The 15,657-nt window shown below is 48.6% G+C and overlaps 3 protein-coding genes across 5 annotated transcripts in view; 1 reads left to right on the top strand and 2 right to left on the bottom strand.

Annotated features, from left to right (window-relative positions):
• Positions 1–816: 816 nt before the first annotated feature.
• LOC102313155 (focadhesin) lies at positions 817–14,354 on the bottom strand. Of its 3 annotated transcripts, none has more exons than XM_042217319.1 (18): positions 14,168–14,354; positions 13,825–14,050; positions 13,434–13,640; positions 11,936–12,023; positions 11,564–11,769; positions 10,258–10,518; positions 9,437–9,541; positions 8,782–8,883; positions 8,558–8,685; positions 7,324–7,450; positions 7,075–7,209; positions 6,038–6,088; positions 5,824–5,904; positions 5,419–5,557; positions 3,880–4,068; positions 3,395–3,516; positions 3,202–3,294; positions 817–1,004 (listed from the first exon to the last, which is right to left on the bottom strand). In XM_042217319.1, the coding sequence occupies exons 2-18, from the start codon at positions 14,026–14,028 to the stop codon at positions 912–914; spliced, it is 2,331 nt and encodes a 776-aa protein (XP_042073253.1). In that variant the 5' UTR covers positions 14,029–14,050; positions 14,168–14,354; the 3' UTR covers positions 817–911. The 3 variants fall into 3 exon arrangements, with proteins under 3 accessions (XP_042073253.1, XP_042073254.1, XP_042073252.1); XM_042217320.1 differs by having other exon boundaries at positions 818–1,004; positions 5,821–5,904; positions 11,576–11,769; XM_042217318.1 differs by having other exon boundaries at positions 820–1,004; positions 5,821–5,904; positions 14,168–14,353.
• Positions 14,164–14,269, bottom strand: LOC121813512 (focadhesin-like; the record flags this gene model as incomplete). Its single annotated transcript, XM_042217322.1, is given in 1 exon segment — positions 14,164–14,269. A coding segment is annotated over 1 exon segment (106 nt), but the record flags the coding sequence as incomplete, so codon positions are not given.
• Positions 14,355–14,698: 344 nt separating the features above from the next.
• The window catches only part of LOC102299399 (focadhesin), a gene marked incomplete at its 3' end in the record, with an annotated part of 6,641 nt that continues 5,682 nt past the window's right edge, over positions 14,699–15,657 (top strand). Inside the window, 5 exon segments of the mRNA XM_042217317.1 lie at positions 14,699–14,715; positions 14,828–14,869; positions 14,971–15,079; positions 15,167–15,283; positions 15,422–15,628. Of these exon segments, the coding sequence (XP_042073251.1) occupies positions 14,699–14,715; positions 14,828–14,869; positions 14,971–15,079; positions 15,167–15,283; positions 15,422–15,628 (492 nt within the window).

Raw genomic sequence — 15,657 nt, 5'->3', positions numbered from 1 at the left:
ACATTTAGGGGAAAACGAAGTGTGGAGAATGTAAGTGTGATGGTGTAGCGCTGAGACAGACGCCGTAGCATCTTTGTAACGGTCTGTAAATGTCTTCGACTGGACCTTGGGACAGTCCTCCTGTTCTTGTCCGAGCAGCTAAAATCCTGGATCAAAGTCCTCGGTCTTCTTTGGTGGATTGTTCATGTGCCTCTCATTTGCCCGGAGAATGCTTCCTCCATGCTTTCTAAACAAGTCTGTGCTCCAATTCATCCCACAGATGTTCTGCTGGGTCAAAGTCAGGACTCTTTGTAGGCCAGTCAGGTTCTTCCTGTGCACACGTTCATGTTGGGAGCAGGAAATCGTCCCAAATGTCTTTGTATTTGGAAGCATTAACAATTCCTCTCACCAGAACTAAGTAGCTGAGCCCAACCTCTAAAGAACAGCCGCACTATCATCCCTCCACCACCAAAGTCAGACCAGTATCAGTCTCCTGATAACTGCCCAACCAGACTCCTCCATCTGCGAGACGGAGAAGCGTGAACACGACATTTTACAACTATGCTTGTTGCATCCGATCACGACACCGTCCAGGAACTTCCTGAGCTCCTGACAGCGTCCCACAGACTTTATAACCTGTGACTGACATGCCTGAAAACCATGATTCACTCTCTTCATGGTCAGGAGGGAGAGCAGGTGGTCTACTGGTCAGGAGGTTGCTGGTTCAGAACCAGTTATTTTGGCTACATAGTGCAGATGTTACCACAAAGTGTTGATGTAAAGTTTGGCCCACACAGCAGGGATACACACACACACACACACACACACACACACACACTACAGTCATTACAGTAAGATCAGTGACCTTGTACAAAAGCACTACCATTTATACACACAGTCTACACATATACATGCAAGTATGAGTGTGGGTCTCACCACAGCCAGGCACAGTGATGCTTGTACTGCAGCTCCTGTGGATCCTCTTTGCCTTGTTTCTGGAGCATCTCTAACTCAGCACGTCGACCCTGCCAACAAAACCAAACCCTGAGAGGCCTTTACTGTAAGGTCAGAGGCCTCTACTGTACGATCAGAGACTTTACTGTAAGGTCAGAGGCCTCTACTGTACGATCAGAGACTTTACTGTAAGGTCAGAGACCTTTACTGTAAGGTCAGAGGCCTTTACTGTAAGGTCAGAGGCCTCTGAGGCCTTTACTGTAAGGTCAGAGACTTTACTGTACGGTCAGAGACTTTACTGTACGGTCAGAGGCCTTACTGTAAGGTCAGACCTTTACTGTACGTTCAGAGACTTTACTGTAAGGTCAGAGACCTCTGAGGCCTTTACTGTAAGGTCAGAGACTTTACTGTAAGGTCAGAGACTTTACTGTAAGGTCAGAGACTTTACTGTAAGGTCAGAGGCCTTTACTGTAAGGTCAGAGGCCTCTGAGGCCTTTACTGTAAGGTCAGAGACTTTACTGTACGGTCAGAGACTTTACTGTAGGTCAGAGGCCTCTGAGGCCTTTACTGTAAGGTCAGAGACTTTACTGTACGGTCAGAGACTTTACTGTACGGTCAGAGACTTTACTGTAAGGTCAGAGGCCTTTACTGTAAGGTCAGAGGCCTCTGAGGCCTTTACTGTAAGGTCAGAGACTTTACTGTACGGTCAGAGACTTTACTGTAGGTCAGAGGCCTTTACTGTAAGGTCAGAGGCCTCTGAGGCCTTTACTGTAAGGTCAGAGACTTTACTGTAAGGTCAGAGACTTTACTGTAAGGTCAGAGGCCTTTACTGTAAGGTCAGAGGCCTCTGAGGCCTTTACTGTAAGGTCAGAGACTTTACTGTAGGTCAGAGACTTTACTGTAAGGTCAGACAGAGCCTTTACTGTAAGGTCAGAGGCCTCTGAGGCCTTTACTGTAAGGTCAGAGGCCTCTGAGGCCTTTACTGTAAGGTCAGAGACTTTACTGTACGGTCAAGAGACTTTACTGTAAGGTCAGAGGACTTTACTGTACGGTCAGAGACCTTTACTGTAAGGTCAGAGGCCTTTACTGTAAGGTCAGAGGCCTCTGAGGCCTTTACTGTAAGGTCAGAGACTTTACTGTAGGTCAGAGGCCTCTGAGGCCTTTACTGTAAGGTCAGAGGCCTTTACTGTAAGGTAGGCCTTTACTGTAAGGTCAGAGACCTTTACTGTACGGTCAGAGACTTTACTGTACGGTCAGAGGCCTCTGAGGCCTTTACTGTAAGGTCAGAGACTTTACTGTAAGGTCAGAGACTTTACTGTACGGTCAGAGGCCTTTACTGTAAGGTCAGAGGCCTGAACTGATCAGAGACTTTACTGTAAGGTCAGAGGCCTCTGAGGCCTTTACTGTAAGGTCAGAGACTTTACTGTACGGTCAGAGACTTTACTGTACGGTCAGAGGCCTCTGAGGCCTTTACTGTAAGGTCAGAGACTTTACTGTAAGGTCAGAGACTTTACTGTACGGTCAGAGGCCTTTACTGTAAGGTCAGAGGGAGACCTTTACTGTAAGGTCAGAGACTTTACTGTACGGTCAGAGACCTCTGAGGCCTTTACTGTAAGGTCAGAGACCTTTACTGTCTTTACTGTACGGTCAGAGACTTTACTGTACGGTCAGAGACCTCTGAGGCCTTTACTGTAAGGTCAGAGACCTTTACTGTACGGTCAGAGACTTTACTGTACGGTCAGAGGCCTCTGAGGCCTTTACTGTAAGGTCAGAGGCCTTTACTGTAAGGTCAGAGACCTTTACTGTACGGTCAGAGACTTTACTGTACGGTCAGAGGCCTCTGAGGCCTTTACTGTAAGGTCAGAGACTTTACTGTACGGTCAGAGACTTTACTGTACGGTCAGAGGCCTTTACTGTAAGGTCAGAGGCCTCTGAGGCCTTTACTGTAAGGTCAGAGACTTTACTGTAAGGTCAGAGACTTTACTGTACGGTCAGAGGCCTTTACTGTAAGGTCAGAGGCCTCTGAGCCTTTACTGTAAGGTCAGAGACCTTTACTGTGAGGTCAGAGGCGCCTTTACTGTAGGTCAGAGACCTTTACTGTAGGTCAGAGGCCTCTGAGGCCTTTACTGTAAGGTCAGAGGCCTTTACTGTAAGGTCAGAGACTTTACTGTAAGGTCAGAGACCTTTACTGTAAGGTCAGAGACCTTTACTGTAAGGTCAGAGGCCTCTGAGGCCTTTACTGTATGCTTTTGTAACACCTGCACAAACCTCCATAACGGCGTAGAAAGCTCGGCTCATGAAGCCCCTCCAGGCCTGTGGCAGCAGGAGGGCACGGTGCCACTCAGAGGGCTGGATGTTGACCTGTGCACCAAAATACAGAGGAAGGAAACAGTTCCTCTTTCAAGCTCTGCGTACACGACAAAGAACAAGCGTGAAAGCAATGGAAGGAGACATCACGTACTTCATGAACGAGGGCTGTCAGCGTCTGCTGGTAGCTGCGGCTGCGGCTGACCAGGAAGCGGCTGATGGGTCTCCCAGCACGATCGGTCTGCACAGACAAACTGTACGACAGGAGCAGCCCAGCTGCACCACAGACAGAAAGGCTGAGTTATACTGGTGCTTCCAACAGTAACGTGTTGGTACACAGACACACTGTTCAGCACGCGTGGGTTTGAGATCTCCACCATGTCCTGGCTTCATGAAAACCACACAGATTAAATCTGCAGATTATCTTCATGTTCCAAACCTCTCCTCAGAAAGACGTCCCTTCCTGTAGCTGCACATATTCTCCCTTCCTCACCAACTTAAGAAACATAACTTTGATATGCTGACTGACAGATCTGACCCATGTGAAAGGCAAAGCAGCTGACATGTTCATAGTCACATTCAACGACACCACACAGTCGATGTCACTGAGACCAGCTAAATGAGCTGTTACTGGGTCACCTGCTAGTCCTGGCTTCAGCCCAGGCTGCTTGTTTTTCTCGTAGGTCTTGAGCATGAACGACGGGATTCCTGCCACCGTTTTACCCCGGTCTGAGCGGAGGTTACCCCCCCTCAGGGCTGAGAAGTAGATTCCCCGTGGCATCTGACTCATCTCCTGCCTCACCAGTGACGTCAGGAAGAGCTCGAAGGCTGGGAACATAAAAGAAACACCATCAGTGCATGATCATCAGCATTACTCAGGATCACATGCAGATGTGACAGATCCACGATCTCTCCAGGGAACCAGCAGGAAACACCAAACACCTGGTGTCTGTTTCTGTGCAGGTATGCTCAAACAGCTCAAACAGCTGTGATGTGGATGGTTGTGAACAGTTGTGCTAAACAAAATGTTTTAAATCATGTAGCATACATGTGTTCCTAAAGTATCTTAGCGGTCCCAGGACTGCACTCTCCTGGATCCTGCTTTCAGGGTTACAGCCTCCAACGCTCCTGCTGCCACTAAGACCACTTTATTCTTGACCTCTCCAGTCCCTGCTACTCTGGAAGCTGAAGCACCCCCGGCCCTTAGCCCTACTACCGGGTCGACGGGGCTTCTAGTCCATATGTGGCGCGGCTGTTTCTATACACTACAGCTTCCTGGTTGTGCTTTGAGTTTATGCTATCCCAGCTTGCATCTTACATCCTGCTACTACGTGGTGGAAAATGTCCGTAGCACCTTTGCACAGTCTGCAGCCGTGGTAGACTCCCTCCTACCACAGCTCTAAGGATCTGGATCTTTCTACCAGTCATCTGGCTTCTCAGCATCTGTTTTAGCATCTGCAAGGATGTGGCTCTGACTGATCTTCATCCTGCTGGCCTCACCAGGTGGATCTCACTGACTCCTCCCACACAGCTTGATGTCATCCATCTACAGGATGACATTTGATGACATCACCTCTTAGTGATGAGGCTTTGGGGATTGAAGCCTGTGCAGACAGAAGCAGGGACGTTGCCTTTGTACACTGCACACTCCAGTACTGTCTTCCACAGGTCCTGATGAATATTATCAGTGCGCTGAAGCACAGTAACAAGCAGGTCAGTGTGCATGAGTGGGGCATGGAGTCAGGCTGGTCTGCCTAGTCTCAAGTATTTTTATACTGTCAGAATGACATGATAGCAACGAACCAGGAGCCTGAGCTTGTGTTGTCTCTAATGCCTTTCAGAGTGGTGTACTGGCTCATGTGCCTCCACAGCTTCACAGAGCAGCTCCTGTGTTGTGGAGAGGCGAGTAATCGGGCCGTGGTTTGATGGTTCTGTCCTGTGTTCGTGCCTTTAGCATTCCCCATATCTATAGACCGCTGATCACCGAACGCTTCTTCCAACAGTAGACGTGGATTATGTCGGGTCCCGCTGTGGTCCCCAGACTCATTGTTGGATGTCTGCTTTGTGATGTCGACTGCCTCTTGCTCTCTCTCGTGTGCTGGATGGATCTCTAGAAGCACTTTATTCTGTCGGGACCACAGGATACAACCTGTTGGTTTGTTGGCTGCTCCGGTTTACCTGGAAGAACAGACGAGGTGGTGAGAGTCATCAGCTTCACATAAGATGAGCCTGGGACGGAGAGATCCTTCTCCTCTTCCTCCTTTTCTTTACTCTGTTCATCTTCTTCGTTTTCAGGCAGCTTTGCAGGTGGTCGGGCCTTCAACCAAAGAGAAGAGCAGAGCAGGACGATTCAAACAGAGAGCTGACACACGGCGGCGTACAGGAATGTTTCTGAACACGCTAAAACAACTGAAACAGCTTCCTCATTAACTAGTGCCGCATAAGTACATCTGACTAACGTCTGAGGACAATTAATAACGAAACATTGCAAAATGATCTGGCTAATATGTTAGAAAGCACGAGTCAGACAACAACAGAACTGTTATGATGTTGTTATGAGAGTGGAGCAGGACTCTTAACTGCCTCAGGAAGGTGGTTTATGGTGTGGTCTGTTTCAGGAAAGTCTGCCAAAGCCCTGTAGCCACAGCTGGACACCTCTGGATCCTGTTACAACACAAAGGTGCAGACACATGTTTCTGTCTCCTACAAAATGATGAAACTTATGCAACATCACAGCATGTTTGTGCATGTAGGAGTCATCATGTCAGCTGTGTGTGTAGATACAGTATATACAGACCTCGCTCAGAGCATAAGTCCACAGAATGCTGACCACCTCTTCTTTTAATTTCTAAGAGCAGAGACAAAAAATAAGAAGTGAATTTAATGCACATACAACACACACACACACACACACACACACACAGACACACACAACACAACAGAATACGCACACACACAATAACACTGCAACACACCCAACCACACAGCAGTAGAATCAAGAGTTTTCCAACCCTTTTCTTATGTTTTCTGCAGACTTTCATTCAGCCAAATCACTGCACTGACCTAAAGCACGATCTGCACGACATTTCCTTTAAACAGAGTGAAGGTGGACGCTGCTCTTAATATACACGAAACCCAGAGTTAGCTTTCATGTATATGAAAGAGTTGCTGCTGTGCTCTGGATCTTTGGCATTTTGCATTAACCGATTTTCACTAAGCTTAAGTTCACACAGCAGAGAAGTTTGTGTCTGACTCAGTGACTGCAAGGTGCTGCGCAGGTCCTGTGGCTGCAACCCAAAAGCATCCCTATCAGCCGTCCTGTGCTAATATGTATGTTTGGTTTTGGCCTTTGGTCTTGTGTTTGTTTAGATGCAACTTTGCAAACCTAAGCTGTACTGCCATATCATTGTTAGAGAGGAGGAAAGCTTTCCAACAAGCAGCACTGCATGGTCTAGGACTCATCTGCTGGGACGGCCACTGCTGCACTGTGTTGAATCCTCCAGAGCAACAAATGACCAAAACTTCTGTTTTTAAAAAGATGCTCACACTCGCTGATCCATTTATTAGTTACTGTGAAGTCCGACCACAGCAGCACTCTGAGGACTGGACCCTCACACGTCTGTACTTTGTGCTTCTACCCAGCTTTACATTGATGTGCTAACTTTAGCTACCAAACACAGTGATGTAGAGATGTGACTCTACAGTGAGGTTATACAAACAGCTGGTGAGAGTCCTGTTTACAGACAGAACCACAGAGAAAAACACAACCTGGTGGAGTTCCTGTGTCGCTCTGTTAGCTCCTCAACACAGAGCAACATGAACGTTACGACGCACCTCGTACTGCTCTGATTTAACTGTGAGCTGAGGCACCAGAGCCAAAAGCTCAGCGATGGCTTGAACCACCTCTGGCTGTGAGTGACAGCTGAGCTCAGGCCAAACAGTTCTCCATGCTGAGATAATATCCACCACCTGAGAAAGAAAGATTGGTTTTAAGACCAGAACTTTGGAAAAGATTCAAAAGTTATAATCCAGAAAAATGATGATTCCTGAATTTAAAGAGACAAATGGAGACAGGCGAGGTACCTCTGCTCGACACAGCTGCTGTAGTCCCTGCAGGACGAGAGCAGCCGGGGTTGCCAGGTCTGGTCTGTTGCACTGTTTTAAAGTGAGTGAAATGGCAGCCACCATGTCCCCTGCATGCTGGTAAGGCCTGGTTAACACACACATCAGCGTGAACAAAGTGGGAAATGTGTTTCTTCTAATTTTGTTACCATTTTTATTTAAGAAAAAAGCATTAAAAGTGCCAGGACACGTGTAAGTAAGTAAATGCCAAACACAGCTTCTTATCATTGCAAACTCTTATGGCTGCAAATGTTTTACAATAAAAGCAAACGTAAGCATTTGTGAAAACAACAAAACAGCTCAATGATTTGCTAAATTTGTACTGTAGCATCCATCCAGAGGGTTTCCCAGGTTTTCACTAATGCTGCTAAAAAAGCTGCATGTACATGTTAGCAGGTGTAACAGGCCCCGGGAGGATGGACAGTGTGCACCAGCTGGTTAGAACAAAGGAAATAATCAAATAAAATCATCGTTTTATTTCATCAACACACATAAAGGCCAGTTCACAAAAACTGACAAGCATTAGCTAGCAGCTAACATGTAAAGGACGTGTGCAGGAGCCTGGATGCAGTTTGTGGAGTTTATATGATCAACATAGTTTTTGGGTTAAAGGTTAAAAGTATAAAGTTATGGCTCACTTGCTTAGAGTTGTATTATATGGGAAGCAGTGCTTACAGACTGACATAGTTTGATTTCTTTTGCTTCAAATGTATGCTTTTATTTTGATAGTCTGGCAGAGACAGGAAGTTAGCTGCCTCTCAGTCTCTCTGTTTGAACTGAACTTTGTAAGACTTTGATCCTTCTGGATTCAGGCACGTGTAGCTGCTCTGGACATTTGTACGGAAACATTTAAAACTGGACTCCTGCTGATTTTTGGAGAAACAGGGACTCAGTGGAGCGTCGAGCTGAGGCTTCATTCACTGCAAAGCTACAAAGTGCATTCATTTATCTTAACAAGCAAAGTTGATGTGACTGAAAAAACAAATATTTCTATGTTTCTGAACTTTCATCAGCTTGCTGAGCAGAAACATCTATGAAGAGTCCAGTCAGTGATTATTACTCATTAGAAGGGAAGATGAAGAATCCTGGTGTTGGAAGCTCACACTGTCTGCACTGTGCATGCAAAGTCCACTGAATGAATGAACCAGTGAATGTAGGAAGTGCCCACTGTTTCTGTAAGTATGGGAGGACCCACCTCTCTCTGCAGATGTCCCTGACACAGGCGGCCCTGGCCAGGATCTGCTCCCACTGGGCGTCCCTCCCCAGCACCACCCTGCTGTCCTGCTGGCTCATTAGACGCTGCAGCTCTGGGTAGACCCGGTCCTTACAGACATGACCAAAGCAGCACACAATCAAAGACAAACAGAAGCTTTGAACACATGAATATGACATTTATAGTAATGCGTTATTATTGCAAACCTGTTTTTTCCACAGAGCGGTCATGAGGCGCAGTCCCACTGCTCTCAGCTTGGGGGAGCCGGCCAGCATGTGCAGACTGTGCAGCACGATCGGGAAGCAAAGCTGGAATATTACAGCACATATGATCAGAGCCAAGTTTACAAGAGAAACACACGGTTACAGCTGAAGAAGGCAGATGTTAGACGATGACTGCTGGTTTGGAGAGTCCAGCTCACTGACAGAGTGCTTTATACTACAGAGCACTGCATCTATCCCACACAGAGGCTGCTGTGGTGGAGTCCAATCCCAGCTCCTACAAACTGGGTACAAGAACCACTGTCTGTGTTCACACAGAGAAAACTGTGTGGAAGACGTGGGAATTTCTCTTTGCTCCTTTGTCAAAGTGCTAAACATCGAGAGGGGAACATTGTGCTCACAGGCTGGTATTTGGGACACACGGGTTCCTGGTTTTTAAACTCTAGAAGCCTCCTGGATGAAGAGAAGCTCCTCAGACTACATGACCTGGATGACCCCACAGATAAAAGCTCACATGTGTGTATGATGGACTAAAACACACTGTGAGCGCTCAGATGAAGTAGAAAGGTGCTGCTGATGTTCCAGCCCCGTCTCCAGACGCTCACAGTCAGTACAGGCTCTTCTTAGTCGTGCTGCGTACCTTATGAGTGCCGAGGTTTGGCAGGCTTGTGAGAACAGCGTGAGCCAGGACGGGATTCTTTTCTTTGGTCAGTTTGAACAAAAGAAGCAGCACGAGGGGCGGGACCTGCAGAGGGAAACACCCACATCAGCAAACACACCAACCAAACATTAAATGCACTTTGTCAGACCGTACAGAGGCTGCATCACTGACCTGTACGTGCACACGTTTAATGCTGTCGAGCCAAAAACATCACTTTGAATCAACATCACTGCAGTAAATCATCATTAAGGTTTCATAGTGGTTAGCTTCTGGCTTTTCCTGTAACAAAGACCTGCTGCTGCACGTTTAACATGACAAGTACGAGCGAGCAGAGATCTCCAGAGGACTCAAATATGCCAACAACCTTCAACCAGTGCATCCAAACACCAGTGTGTGCAGCACTCTGGGAGCAATTAGAGCAGAAGGTGAATCCTCTGGGGCCCGGTGCACGCTTGAGTAATGAGGGGTAAACTTCACACTTCATCTGCAGCTAGTGACTCCAACACAAGTCCAGAGGGAGGTCTGTCCCCTTAGAGCACTCCCTAACCTCTCCCTTTATACGGCAGCAGATCAGCAGCAATCACACAGTGACAGCTTTTATCTTCCTGCTGATCTGAACCATTTCAAAGTCATGTGTTGGTGCCAAAACACCAGGTTATCAACATGTGTTTCCTGCTCTTAGAAAGACAAACACAAGCTAGCTCCCTTACATACAACATATCTACATGTCAGAGGGAACAACATGCATTACTTTATATTCAGTCCACAGATTTAAGAGAACAGTTGTGTGGGTCATCTACCTGGCAGGGGTCGGCAGCAGCGACAGCCTGGCTTGCTTTCAAAGCCAGCTGGCAGATGTTTTCCTGACCCATGATGATGAGATAAGTCACAATCAGGACAAGAGAGGAGGACAGGCGCTGGCTGGACGACAGGGCGGAGCTGACCGCCAACAGCCAATCGGCCGCTGCTGCTGGATTGTTGGCCACTTTGCGCAGTACCGACAAAGACACGCTGAGCTCACTATACCAGGAACTCAGAGACAGAGGCAGTGATGGGGCAGGCTGAGGGAGACAGATTCACGAGAAACAAATGATAAAGAACAAAGAGCAAAGCTACAGATGCACCATGAATGTTAATGAAGTGTAATTTAAGGATCAAGCAAAGCATCCCAGAGGAACAACACTCCAGAGCCTGGATGCTGACCCTGAAGAAGAGGCAGTAAAGACAGCCCTGTTGCTATGACACTGAGAGGGAAACAGTATTTTTGGATGGATGTCGTCTATGCTCTAATGCTCTGTCCACTCACCACCTAACACCTACCTGCACTATTGTAACAGTGTTTCTTTACGTGGCTACACCTCACAGAAAGACTCAAAAACTGAATGTGAGAAACAGGCCTGGGGCTAACTGCTAGGCTACCTGCTGGGTTACCTGTTGGGCTACCTGCTGGGCTACCTGTTGGGCTACCTGCTGGGTTACCTGCTGGGTTAGCTGCTGGGTACCTGTTAGGCTACCTGCTGGGTTACCTGTTGGGCTACCTGCTGGGTTACCTGTTGGGTTACCTGTTGGGTTACCTGCTGGCTACCTGTTGGGTTACCTGCTGGGCTACCTGCTGGTTACCTGTGGCTACCTGCTAGGCTACCTGTTGGCTACCTGCTAGGTTACCTGCTGGGTTACCTGTTGGGTTACCTGCTGGGTTACCTGTGGCTACCTGCTTGGCTACCTGCTGGGTTACCTGTTGGGCTACCTGCTAGTCTACCTGCTAGGCTACCTGTTGGATTACCTGCTAGGCTACCTGATGGGTTACCTGTTGGGCTACCTGTGGTTACCTGCTGGCTACCTGTTGGGCTACCTGCTAGGTACCTGTTGGGTTACCTGCTGGGCTACCTGGTCTGCTAGGCTACCTGCTAGGCTACCTGTTGGGTTACCTGCTGGGCTACCTGTTGGGTCACCTGTGTTACCTGCTGGGCTACCTGTTGGGTCACCTGCTGTATGGTCACCTGTATGGTTACCTGTATGGTTACCTGTGGGCTACCTGCAGTCTACCTGCTAGGCTACCTGTTGGGTTACCTGCTGGGCTACCTGTTGGGTCACCTGTATGGTTACCTGCTGGGCTACCTGCTGGGGTTTATCTGCAGGCCTGCTAACTCTGCGCAGCAGGCTGTGAGCCAGCCTGTGGTTGGTGCTGTGTGTATTCTGGTCAGACAGCGGCTCAGTGAGACCCAAGCAGGACAGGAGCTGCAACACGGGGAGAATCAGGACCGGACTCAACCAGGGCGACGCCTCCGCTTGTTCAGGGACCAAACTCAGTGCTGTGTTAGGAGAAAGAATATCTCATGTAGGACACAAAGCTCTGTGAGGTTCCAACCATGACCTGCACACACAACCTAGTTTTGTTCCCACTAATTCTTTCACTGCTTCAACGTCTCTTAAAGGAAGCTAAAGCCAGCAGAGCTTTGTCCAAAATAATCACTTTACCAAGTCTGAGAAGGCTGGTCAGCTGATCTGAAGGGGCTTCCAACAAGAGCAAGGCCACGCCCATCACCAGCTCATCCAACAGCAACTCCTACAGAAAACAAACAGCGATGCCAACAGGTCAATACAGGCTCCAGGCCACAGAGGCCCGAGGGCTCACACATTACAGCACTGACTGGTTCACAATGGGGGACATTTGACCCACATGTGTAAACCTCTATAGGCCAGAAGGCATCTTGTTCCATGTACTGACATCACCAGCAGACTGACAGCTAATAAATAAGTCAGCATGTTTGGTTTGTAAGCGTGGATCGATGGTTTCCTCTCAGAGAGGCTCCCACTGCAGGATGATGTTAATAAGGTGAAACGTGTAAACAGAATCGCTCCCAGCATGGAGACAGTGTGTGAAGAAGACTCTGTATTTACATGAACCAATCACCACTGCAGAGCAGTTCATTTAATCCCCACGTAAGAAGATCTGTATAACCGTCACTACAGCTGTTTCTGTGATGAAGAGTTTCAGTCAGCTTTAATCAGCTGTTTGGATGAGAAGCAGCGCAGAGACCAACAAGTGCTCAGCATCACTGGGAACAAACCACTTCAGGTGACCCATCATGGAGCTCATCCAGAGGATCAGAGCAGCGATCAAAGCAAAGGGTGACGAATCTAAAACATGTGCTGAGTTACTTCCTTCCACACGTGTTCATAGTTCTGATGGCTTCAGTGAGATTCAGTCTAAACTAATTTTTCACACTAATTCTGGTCACGCAGCGTCTCCAACAGCTTTCTTTCATGTGACTGTAGCCTGAGGGTGCACAGCCTGACCTCATCACACAAGTTAGTGTAAACAAACCCAAAATGAGCAGAGACTGTAGTGCAGGGCGTCACAGGTCACATATACTTCTATCAGAGATCATTCACGTGTCGGTTATTAACAGTACGTAGGAGCCGAATCTTCAACCTGCTGAGAAGCCATGTAGGAGGGGCGGGACTGTATTTTAATGGGCACACCATGCAGCCAATCACACGCAGAGTGTCTGGGATCATACCATTATGTGACAGAAAGAAGGCCAGGTCCACAGAGAGACGGGCAGCGTGAGCGCGCTAAAGTGAGACCCGCTTTGATTTTCAGCCATCGTGGAGGACCAAAGGTTTCACACCTGTTCAGGCCTCAAACTCAGGTGTGCTCTCCCTGGTAGCAACAAGGCTGAAAACACTGAACCAAACAATGCTACATTTCTACAAAGTGTCTTTGAGTGTCAGATATTCACACGTGTGCATGTCCACGTCAGCTCGCTGCAGTGAGTGAAGAAGCTGATAAGCATTAATGCCAAATAACCCAGTGCTGGGCGTCCAGGCTCAGGTTTGGAGCAGAGACATTTGCACACGTAAAACAAAAAGCATCCCTTTTGTTTGCTTATATTTAGGCTCGCTCACGTTAACCAGCACAGCAGCGCGGCTTCTTTATCTTTGCTGGTGTCTGTTTACAAACAGCCATCACCTGACAGGCTGGAACCAGCTGCTGTATTAAGCCGATTATTGGTCTGCAGTCTCCGTTGAACTCGAGGCATCGCCGACACGCACACAGCAGCTGCAGAGCCAGCGCCGCTTTCTCTGGTTTCCACTGGTCTCCAGAGGTCCCAGTTAGATCTTGGAGCAGAGCGCCCACAAATGCACACAGCTCCAGGACTGCCTCCACGCTGTCCACCTGCAGGACAGAGAGGAGAGGCTGACATAGCTGCATCCTGCTCTCTGTGTTAGTCACTTCCTGTCAATCTGAGCGTATGCAAATAAGAGAGACACATTTAAAGGATGGTGGGCTGTAACATACAGAGTGGAAACATGTCGGCCGTGTCTTTGTACAGTTACCTAACATAACTTCAGCTTGTTACCTGCATGTGTGGAACCAGCTGACAAAGACAGAGCAGCAGCCTGTCAGACACTGGGGACAGCGTTTCCTGCTCCTTGTCCTGGGGGGCGGACCTGGATCCTCCCTGAATGGGCAGCAGCACCCTAAGAAGACTCTGTCGAAGGAGCGCGTGCTCGGGTTGCCTGTGAGGTTGGCAGTATAGGTACCGAAGGAAGGGGGCCAGCATGGTGATATAAGCCTCTTTATCTCTGTAACGCACACACACTGGAGTCAGAAGAACCTCTGAAAATACATCATCTCATAATGTCCAGTTGTCTTCAAAGACAACAACATAACAGGCTACGACAGGAGCCAGTAAGACTTACCTGTCAACAGCTCTCTGGATAAAGTCATCGATCTCGAACAGCAGAGCCGGCCAGCAGTCCTCTCTGTTCTCCAGGGCTGTGACGTACGGGTGAGGGCTGCTCCTGCAATGGACGGGTCAGTGTCCCAGCTCTGATTCCAGTTATGCTCCCAACAAGCCACTGAGTCAGTCTATTACAACGAAGACAAACTAAGAAGGCCTAAATCCACCCAGACCTGTCGCCTTCCTTCTCTCACCCCAACCAATCACAGCAGATGGCCCCGCCCCTCCCTGAGCCTGGTTCTGCCGGAGGTTTCTTCCTGTTAAAAGGGAGTTTTTCCTTCCCACTGTCGCCAAAGTGCTGCTCATAGGGGGTCATATGATTGTTGGGTTTTTCTCTGTATCTATTATTATAGGATCTACTGTACAATATAAAGCGCCTTGAGGCGACTGTTGTTGTGATTTGGTGCTGTTGGTTTTTCTCAGTTTAAACATGTGATTACATTTAATCTGTAAATCACCCTGTTTCACTTACATGTGAGACGCCGTCCTGATGTTTTGGGAGTTACGGTTGTAAATAGCCTAAAGTGCTGATGTGCACCACTGCTTTAACAGACACTGGTCACCCTCTTCATCACGTTCTTCATCTTTGTAATGTATTTTTCTCATGTTTCTGACACAGGGCCAGAGATCAGCTGGCAGATGTCATCAAAGCTGCTACAAAGTGAGTCCCCTGGTCGCTCTGCTTCATAGGAAACGTTTGGTGAGCTGTGCAGAGTAACCTGATGCGAGCACTGTGAAATGACTTTCTGTGGATCGTTTCAGGGACAGTCCTGTTGTTCAGGGAAACGCCATCTTGGCTCTGAGCGGCCTCGCCGCTGTTCTCGCCAAGTATGAGAGCAACCTGCCCACTGATGGTGACGGCAGCCTGGGGGTGAGACACCGCAGGGTCCTGTTACACACTGTGTTTGCTATTTCATAATCCTATAGATGCTTAGCTCAGTGCTGTTGGACTTGATAGGCTGGACCAGAGTTTGTGGCCACAGGAAGCTGGTTGACCATGGTGCTGGACACCCTGCTCAGCATCAGCAGCAGCAGCTTCAAGGCCACAGGACGAGTCTTCCCCTGGTTTCTACACGTGAGTTTCATCAGCTTTTACATAAGAAGCCGTGATTGGCAGATGATTCGAGTTATTTAAACGCTGTGACAGTTGTTGTGAATAGAAAGTTGCTTTCTTGCATTGATCACCTTCACCCTGTGCCGCCGGCCTCCTCAGCGCTCCTACTCGGGTGAGAACACAGCGAGCACCATAGCGCGCTCCTGTGCAAGCCTCGCCCTGTCGCTGCTCGTCTCCGTGCTCGTGGTGTGGCAGCGGGACAGTCTGACCCACATCCTGTCGGCACTGCGGGCCGGCCTCCCGGGCTCCCCCGCCGCAGACGACTCCCAGGCCATCCAGTTCCACTCCGGGCTCGGTCTGGGCATGGTGCTGTCCACCCTGCTGCACCAGCGCCT

The sequence above is a fragment of the Haplochromis burtoni genome, unplaced genomic scaffold (genome assembly GCF_018398535.1).
Source record: "Haplochromis burtoni strain Fernald_Lab_line unplaced genomic scaffold, NCSU_Asbu1 Contig_1815, whole genome shotgun sequence".
Classification (NCBI taxonomy): Eukaryota; Metazoa; Chordata; class Actinopteri; order Cichliformes; family Cichlidae; genus Haplochromis; species Haplochromis burtoni.
This window is presented reverse-complemented; position numbering and strand designations above follow the sequence as displayed.

Excerpts from the sequence above, each read along its gene's own strand:
- LOC102313155 (XM_042217318.1), bottom strand. The coding sequence starts at position 14,028 with ATGCTGGCCCCCTTCCTTCGGTACCTATACTGCCAACCTCACAGGCAA. Across the intron at positions 4,069-5,418 it reads CACCTCGTCTGTTCTTCCAG|CCTTCGAGCTCTTCCTGACG; the intron begins GTAAACCGGAGC and ends TTATGTTCCCAG. Across the intron at positions 1,005-3,201 it reads CTTTCTACGCCGTTATGGAG|GGTCGACGTGCTGAGTTAGA; the intron begins GTTTGTGCAGGT and ends TTTTGTTGGCAG.